This window comes from Leptidea sinapis, chromosome 19 (assembly GCF_905404315.1).
Source record: "Leptidea sinapis chromosome 19, ilLepSina1.1, whole genome shotgun sequence".
NCBI classification, from domain to species: domain Eukaryota; kingdom Metazoa; phylum Arthropoda; class Insecta; order Lepidoptera; family Pieridae; genus Leptidea; species Leptidea sinapis.
In genome coordinates, this window is record NC_066283.1 from 1,979,377 (window position 1) to 1,989,341 (window position 9,965).

General features: G+C 32.2%; 1 protein-coding gene across 1 annotated transcript in view; it reads right to left on the reverse strand.

Moving 5' to 3' along the window:
- Positions 1–9,046, reverse strand: part of LOC126969881 (uncharacterized) — a 46,461-nt gene extending 37,415 nt beyond the window's left edge. The window contains exons 1-6 of the mRNA XM_050815472.1: positions 8,796–9,046; positions 8,555–8,719; positions 6,063–6,263; positions 4,545–4,652; positions 2,668–2,778; positions 1,778–1,842 (exon numbers count right to left, since the gene is read on the reverse strand). Of these exons, the coding sequence (XP_050671429.1) occupies positions 1,778–1,842; positions 2,668–2,778; positions 4,545–4,652; positions 6,063–6,263; positions 8,555–8,711 (642 nt within the window). The 5' untranslated portion in view covers positions 8,712–8,719; positions 8,796–9,046. The remainder of the gene's footprint in view (positions 1–1,777; positions 1,843–2,667; positions 2,779–4,544; positions 4,653–6,062; positions 6,264–8,554; positions 8,720–8,795) is intronic.
- Positions 9,047–9,965: the final 919 nt, after the last annotated feature.

The window sequence follows — 9,965 nt, forward strand, 5'->3', positions numbered from 1 at the left end:
ACTCGGCTATACAGGTCGTCGTCGCTGATGGTAATTGATATGGGCGTATGGGCAGGGCTGCCAATGCTGCAACACAATACCACTCAGGATTCTTAAAAAAACCCATAACTCTGAGTGGCACTACAATAACTGTGCGCTCGTCGCCTTGCGATGTTAATTCCTAAGAGATGTTGATCCACACAAGATATTAAGTCTCATTTGCCCAGTAATTTCACTAGCAACGGCGCCCTTATAAACACAATAATGCTTACACATTACTGCTTTACGACAGAAATAGGCGCCGTTGTGGAACCCATTATCTAGCCGGTATCCTGTGCAAAGGAGCCTCCTACTGGTATAAGAAGGAAAGTCATGTATGTTCATTGATAGTATACCTATAATGTCCGAAGCCTCTGCGATATTATAGCAATGTTTTAACAGCGCTCGCAACAGATGACTCAACAACTGTTGAACCAACACATCAGCCAGGGATCCTTTTCACAACCGGCGTAACGGACAACCAAAGTACAGGGGAGATTTCTATATCTGGTCGAGGATGAAATGGAACCTCAAGTAAAATGTGCATGAGTGGCCAAACAAGGGGGCAAAAACCTTTTAAAATACATGGATGCTGCAAGAAGTCTATGAACATCCCAGGAATGTTTAAAACTTAAGGAAATAAAAGTACACTGGTTGGCTAAATGCAATTATTCAAAGTCAAATCATGACAAATCTTCTGAAACTAAACCCTGCTATCTACCAAGGGCATCTATAAAATATGTTGGTTGAGACTCTTCGCTGTTATGTCATTTACGGCACCAATTCATGGCAGAAATTTTAAATCTTGATTAGTGAGCGAAACATCATTTATATTTCAATTTTTTTTTATTAAAAATATAAAACATACATTGCTTATATTAATTTACCTTAATTTCTTCTATTCCAACAATAATACGAAGCTGCTTGCATAGTGAAAATCAAAATATTAATACATTTTTAAATAATACAATAATTTATCAGTTTCATAGTTTTAATATTGTAAAAAGGGTTCGCCCGTATATAATAAATAAATAATACATTATTAATAAATTATTTAATATGTATGATTTGAATTACAGATATCTATATTATTGCTATCCATTCCATTTAAATATATGTAACAAACCAAAATGTGAGTGTCCCAATATTTATTAGTATATAAAATTAAACTTTTTGACTTACTCGTGTAAGACATTGACTATTTGACATTTGAGTGTGTTTCTTGCATCATTTTACATATTATATTGTAATTGAAATGATTTGTAAATCGATGTAAATGTAAATCTTGATATAAAAGAGTGGCAATGAGTTTCTTGCTACTTCTTCTCATTAGCTCAACCCTTTACGAAATAGCGGTAGATTCAATAAGAAAAAAAATTTTTTTTGACCGTCATAAGTGTCATTTCCGTGACCTACGTGAATAAACTGATTTTGATACGATTTGATTTGAAACCTGTCACCCAGAGGTTCTCAGAGATTACCAAAACCTAGTTCCACCATTTCCACTAATTTCATTCACACTTTATTGTCTTCCATCCACCCTTTCTATATCTATCCAACTCACCATTCTCTCAACAATTATAAAACTAAAATAAAAATTACCTTTATATGCTTTGTATTCCCGTTTATTCCTTTATGCTGCATGCACAAAAAATATTCAATATAGTCAGATTAATAATAGAATACACATTGTTAACACAATTTTAATGTTGTTTTTGTAAAGTATAAAAAGTGACAGACATTAGAAATGAATACATACATCTGTTAAATGAGCAGCATCTCCATCTGATCTCGACGAGAGAGCTGACGATGGCCTCGAACTATCTGTAAACATCACTCCATATGTTTTATAATGTCTAACTAGAGGGATAGTATTTCAATTATAGTTAGAGAGAGAGATTTAGTAAACATACCTACATTTATTTATTAAAAAAAAAACTGTAAAAACTTAACATATTCTACACAATACCTAAAATTTATTATTCTGGGCATGCTGTGTTTATTTGTAAGTAATCACTACATTTAGTTCCTAGTTTTTAGGTCTACTTTTTATACATGTTTATATACATGATATATACATGTTTATTTATTTATAATCGTTTATAAAATACTCACAGAATACCTTTATTGATTTATGGTGTATGTGGATGATGCAGCTACTGTACTCAATAACTTTTGTATTAATTTACATTTATTTTTTTTGACTTACTCGTGTAAGACATTGACTATTTGACGTTTGAGTGTGTTTGTTGCATCATTTTTACATTTTACAAATTATATTATAATTGAAATGATCTGTAAATCTGATATAAAAGAGTGGCAATGAGTTTCTTGCTACTTCTTCTCATTAGCTCAACCCTTTACGAAGTAAAAGTAAATAAGAAAAATATATTTTTTTTTTGATATTCATAAGTGTCATTTTCGTGACCTACTTGAATAAACTGATTTCGATTTGATTTGATTATATATTATGTGTATTATTGTAAGTGATTGTAAATAAACCTAATAAATAAAAATATAAAAAAAAACAACCATCATACTTTCCAGCATAATTAAGTTCTTTAAAGATACATATTACTGTATTTTTATTAGGATTATGCTTACATTATTCCTTTTAACATTATTATTCATATTAACTTAAATATTCACCTGTATCTTGTCGGACCTGTTTACCGGCTGTCGGTGGAAGCATTCCTGCCTTCACACTTCGAATTGGTGTATAGCTCTTCACAGCCTCTGATATTTCATTCTCCAATCGGCCTTAATGGATAATATAATATCATGTTTGAATAATTTAAACGGCATATAAGTAGAAGTTTACCATTCCATATAGTCCTGGCAACACAGCCAGGTTATATGTTGGTTGGTGGTTATATGTTGAAGTAAGTTCCTTGAAAATTGAAATTTTTTAAAAAAAACATTGTATGTGATGGCAGTGATCAAATGCCTTTTCAGAACACTTGATATGATAAATGCAGGAGAAACACACAGTGAATTAAAAGAGTGGCAATGAGTTTCTTGCTACTTCTTCTCATTACCTCAACCCTTTACGAAGAAGGAGTAGATTCAGAATTTAAAACATTCATAAGTGTCATTTCCGTGACCTACATGAAGATTTGAAGCAACAAAATGTTGCATCATAAAGTGATCTAGACAAATTCAAGCAATACAGTATATAACTAAAATTATAGTCTGTATAATTTAAAAATTCTACCCGAGTAAGAACAATTATTACTGAAATAAACTGGGCCAACAGTTCAATATAACATGATATAATATGTCAGTTGTATGTTTCTGTGGCACATCCAGGCTCTATATTCTTAATTTATAAGATTGTTTTTTAATTAGTTTAATACACTATGGCAATCACCAAACAAAAAGTGCAAACACTTTTATTTCCAGTTGTTAAAATATAATATTTATATGTCAGCTTGATGTGTTAACAAACGCTACCAACAACATAACAACATGAACTATCATATGATATCCCAATAAATAAGTACATTCATTTAACTACAGTTAATATTGAAATACTATTCAATATAATTATCACAATAATTAGAAATAACAGTAATAGCATATAATATTTATATCTTTAGTTAACTTGATTTGTGTAAGATAGTTGGCACTGCTGTAGTGCCAACTGTTGGTAGCATCATCACTGTAGATGGGCTTTTTTTTATGGAATAGGAGGACAAACGAGCGTACGGTTCACCTGTTGTTAAGTGATCACCGCCGCCCACATTTTGCTGAAACACCAGAGGAATCACAGGAGCGTTGCCGGCCTTTAAGGAAGGTGTACGCGCTTTTTTTGAAGGTACCCATGTCGTATCGTCCCAGAAACACCGCACAAGGAAGCTCATTCCATAGCTTTGTAGAACGTGGAAGAAAGCTTCTTGAAAACCGCACTGTGGCGGACCGCCACACATCCAGACAGTGAGGATGATATCCTAACATGTGGCGTGTCGTGCGAAGGTGGAATTCGGCGCCAGGAACCAGGTTATATATGGTCGTGGCCTATATAAGCCAGAGCACTAAGTTCAAGTGGACATTACATATTGTGAATTCTAAGGGGAAACACTGCCCAAATTTTATTAAATATAATAAGAATTATAAGTGGAATCTGTAAAATACAGATATTTCAATTTTAAGTGTGTTTAAATTACCAACCCCTTCTACATATATATGATGTAGATTATATTGTTTAATTGTTACTGTTCTCCTAGTTGCCATGATGTTCCAAGTTGTTTGTGGTAACTGGCAAGTTTGTTTTTTTAAAAGTTCGGCCTGTAAGGCCAAATTTATTCTTTAATACTTGAATATTAAAATAGTGTGGCAGTGGAGTAGCCATTTTGGGATTGTGGGTTGTCATTAGTATTAAAATGGTGTGTTAGTTACATTTGATATTTCATGTCACATTATTTGTTGGTCCCACTGGAAGAACAGCACTAGCTGCGCTAGTAAATAGTACAGAAATAGAAGAACAATCAGTCAAGCTAATTTGTATTAAAAACAATAAAAGTTACCTATCACATGGTTGTAGTGGTCAGGTATGGGTTTTACTTCAAAGTCATCAAATCCTTTGAAGTCTTCATCTACTGAAGGACGTCTCGGAAACTTCCAATCCTCTTCAGCTATTGAGAATTTACAACAGAATAAACATCAGAGCTTCATCCCCACTCATATTTTACAAAATAAAATCTTAAGAACTTTTGCGCTGCAGCCTGGTTCAAATTTAGTTGAAATATTTCTTGATATTTCAAAGTTCTCAGTTGTCAGGTTATATAATTGAGAAAAAAACTAGCCATAACAACCCTCAGGCAACCCATAGATCTGTTAGTTAAGGTTTTAAATGCCTAAATAACACACACTTGCCCAATTTCTTGTAACTACCTGTTGAGCACCTTAAATCTGATTATAGTTTTGCAATTAATGGCACAAATTAGAATCAAAAAAATATGTTAGATAGAACTATAATTGTATGTAGTGACACAAATGATTATAATATACTCTGTGTGGTGAGCCCAAAGTCGGCTATTGCTATTGTCCAACTTAACTTTTGTTTGGCAGCCTTTATACGTACAAAATTACAAATAGGTTTAATATAGCTTAATGATCTTTAAATCTTTTCATAATGGTGTTATATATATGTGACAGTTTTATCCTCCATGTGTCATGCTCGTGAACGTGAGCTACTTGTGGTAGCTGGATGATTTTGTTACCGGGAGGTCTGCTTGATGTGTTTTTTTTTTATTATTATTTCCTTTAAAGTTAAAGTTATTATAATTATATTTTATTTTATGAAATGCTCACATAATGCCTCTATTTATTTACGGTATGTGTGGAATGATGCATCTACTATACTCAATAACTCTTGTGTTTAGAAGCATAAATTTACTTTTTTTTCTTTTTTGACTTACTCGTCTAAGCCTTTTCAGTTTTTCATATTTGAATATTTTGTTGTGTCACTTTGCATATATTGTAATTGAAATGAATCGTAAAACAATTAAAATGTACATCTTGACTTAAAAGAGTGGCAATGAGTTTCTTGCTACTTCTTCTCATTAGCTCAACCCTTTACGAAGTAGCAGTAAATTCAATAAGAAAAAATATGTTTATTTTTTGACATGTGTCATTTCCGTGACCTACATGAATAAAGTGTTTTTGAATTTGAATATCTTTAATAGCTATAATATGATGTTCCTTCTTATTTAATTATTATGACACCTGTAGGTTAAAATAATTGTGGTGATACATATTATAAAGTACATGAATTTAAGATGTATTGCAATGGTGGAAGCTCCCTTACGATTTGAGATGATATTAAAAAACAAATAAATATTTTTTGAGTCAAATGATGGTATTTATCACACTTATAATATAAAAACAAATTCAAAATTCTTAACCCTATTAACATACAAAATTTAATCTACTTCTGAACACACAAACTAAAAATATTAGGCATATATTGGTGCGCACTTGTAAATAGTTTAATCTTTGAACTGAAACAACAAATAACTTTAATAGTGTCAAATATTACTCACCCACAATTCTTGCATATGCTTCTGAAATATGACTGTCTTCTATGTGATCAAAACCTTTAAACTCTGTATCTAAATCATCACTGAATGCCAACGATGCCCTGCGCTTCATGCCTCTTTTATTATCATCCTCATCATTTTCTCCATCAGAATCCTCTACATCTTGGTCAATGAATACTTGCACTTCTAATTCTGTTAATGTTTCTTAAAAAAAGAAATTGTATGTCAATTACTCCCAATGATTACAAATTTGCAAGCTTTCTTAGCGTTTAGCGTTTTCAAGCATACTTAGGTAATAAGTACAAATTATATCTGCATACTCTTAACTAATATTAAATGGTGGTAATAGGGTGAACTGGGTGAATAGTTTAAGATGTTTCTGGGGGTATCCCCATCTATGTATATGTCGCAGGGATATGATAAAAACAATCACTTGATCATATCTCCGAGGATGTTAAAATAACAACACATTACTCAAAAGTTTTATCATTACTCAAAACAAATCTAGTGATTTGACAAAAAAAATATGAAGGGGATTCCACCTAACCTGTCCAGGTCTGGGTATGACTCAAGTCTGAATTTGATCAAATCACTAGATTTGTTTAGAGAAATGATAAAATTGTGTTGTTCTTTAAACATACTCCATGATTTGATCAAATCACTCAGGGAATTGACCAAATCTCTGTTATCATTCCCTGTGACATATATAAGCACCACATAAAGAACCATTTGTGAAAGGAATTATAGCAGGCCTGTCTCACCCCATGTGTAGGTATCGAAATTGTAAGTACATTTGGAGGACTGCTTAAAGTAGTATATTACGGATTTCAGATATAAAAATAATATCATATACAATGATTTATAATGAGGTTAGTGAGAGAATTGCCAGATGATTGACGTACTGATTATGATCACCTTAATCAGTAATTGTTGCTGGCTGGTTTCGGTCGTTGCCTGTGATCTAAGAGTCCACCTAAGAGACCAAATTTATATTCTACCTACTAGTGTTTTGTTAATTCATATACACAGCCTCCGTATGAACACATTGTAGTGTGATGCAATACAAACCAGATTACATCATACTTCACCTAGCTAAGAATGCCTAACTAAACATAATTTCAGTATTTAAATAAAAAAGCTTTTTAAAGGATTGATAGGCATTAATTTCATGTGCAGTCCCCCTGAAGACAAGATCTGGAAAGATCCTGAAATGTTGAGATAACTAATCCTATTAATATCTTCCCTTTCATAGTGTGTGTCCGTGCAGAATGGTATGTCGCCAACTGAATGTCTGACAGACTTGCCCTGCATGTTTCAGTATGACAACTCGATGATAATTGAATTAGCATACACACAAATCATCATATCAAAACACAATCATATCATAAACAGAGGTTTATGACATGATTATTCTCATATTAAACATTTTATTAAGATTTTAGAACCTTTATTTGCAAATGCAACAGGCAACTACTGGTATAAGAATGTAACTTTTACACAAATATCTAATGTAAAACCAAAGTTACAATCACATGTGATTTAATCCTTTACAAAGAATTTTATTTAAATGGTTAACACTTGCGTTAAACAAAGAGAATACTATAATTTGAGTAGTAAACTTCATCTAAAGCTATTGTACAGTTTAGTTGAGAAAGCATAATAGACTACTTTTACTATTAAAGCAACTATTAATTGTGAACATATACAAAGCAGTCTTCATATATATTTATTTTATTTATGAAAATAAGGGACAAGAGGTGCAGGATGTTCAACTAATGGTAAGTAATACACCCTGCCCATTACAATGCAGTGCTGCTCAGGATTTAAAAAAAAATACCCAATAAATCCTGAGTGGCAGTACAACTGCGCTCGTCACCTTGAGGTATAAGATTTTCACTAGCTACAGCACCTAAATAAAATAATAGATATAAAAAACATATAAAAGTATTAGAATATTATGAGTGCAGTAACGAGTTTCAAAGAAAATTTCTCTATCATTGCATTATTTAGACACAGATCAACAACACTAAAATGAACTTAGAAGAATATATAAACATCTGGGTGCAGAATGGTTCATGATTACCACCAACAGTTTCTCATGCAAGACCCGGGGGAAACAGTGGAATGCTGTCATTTGAATTGTTTACACAATGATTTTAAAATTATTTGATTTCTAGTTATTGTAGTGATGTGAGTGCCATCTGTAGGTTTTGACTAATGATTCAATCACTTACTTAATTAACATAGTAACATAATAATATTTGCAATGTTTTCAACACAACAGCTATCATGTCCAGTAAGAAAAGTTTGATACATTTGGTTTAGATACATAAATTAATTATATATAATATGATTATTGTAATTGATTTCAATGTATTCCTGTATTACTTATACAGGAATACATTTACAATAGCCTTTAGTAGGAAAAAAATGATATATGCATATTGATAACATTAGCAAATTAGGTTATGTTATGAAATTATCAATTTATCCACCTTCTTTGGATTCCTTCTGGGGATCGTTCTTTTGATCAGAAGGAGTAGCCTTTACATTCTCCATTGAAGCAACGATGCTGCCTCGAGCCGAACCATTTGAATCAGTAATAGGTTCTTCGCTTGACGCGTTATCACCAACCGCCATTTCTTCAGACATTGTCAATTCTAAATATAACACATAAATCCACTGTCAAATCATTTAAATTTACACTCAAAATATACCGTCACGGCACTACAATACCTCACAGTATTATGTGAAAATGTTTGTACGCGTCACAACGATAATTTCCCGCTATATTGTCTAAGCAAAAAAAAACGGTGTGATACACAATGTATTTAGATTACAAATATAATATATTTTGGATATTTAACAAAATAAAACTAATTTCAACGAAATACACTGACAAAAACGGGTCATAGAAGCTAAAATTACTAAACTTAATTAATTTCTGTTCATACATTATATCCAAGATAAAATGTCGTTCAATAACAAATTAACAACATCTCGGGACGTAGAGTGAAAAGTCGTAGACACTAGACGCCACAGCCATAGTGATTTTAAAACTATAAAATGATCTATGCTATTTATGTCACACTTTTCTCTAAGCTTTTATTTATGATTCTTTATTTACTATTGTTTTGGAACATAGTTTAAACTGCAATTTTATGTTACACTAGTACTCATTACATTGCTAATGAGTACTAGTACTACGCAGCATTAAAAAATGCAATTACAACTATGGCATACAGTCTAGTCAATATTTGGGACTCTTAGTAAAAAGAGGGTAACTTAAATATTAATTTGTATGTCTGGGCAAAACTCAAAAACTTTTGAATATATTTCATTCAAATTTTGCATAAATAATAGTAAGTGGTCGGTACAACATACAGTCCACATCCACGCGGTCGATGTCATGCGCAGTAGCTGGTAGCAATAAAAAATTATAGAAATGCATTTAGTATGTTTATTTAGTTTGTTTTGCATAACAAGTGGTAATCTTAAACATACATACTTTTGTGATTGTTGCATCCAGAGATATATTATCCCACTGCCGTTAGTAAATTGGCAATGGCATGGCTTGTGTCAGTGTGAAATGTCTATGTAAGTTTTGGGTAATTAATGCTGGAAACAGATAAAAATAACGACACGTATTATCTTCATTATAAGTTTGATCATGTAGTGACCTAAAGATATTTAATAACTATTGATTTAACATTCAACTGATGCAGGCTGGCAATAAAATTAAAAGGAGCAGTCCAAAAATAAAAATCCCCAATGCGCATTTTATTATGTACAATGTCAGATTTTTTTATGAATAAAAGAGGACAAACGAGCGTACGGGTCAGGTCACCTGGTGTTAAGTGATCACCGCCGCCCACATTCTCTTGCAACACCAGAGGAATCACAGGA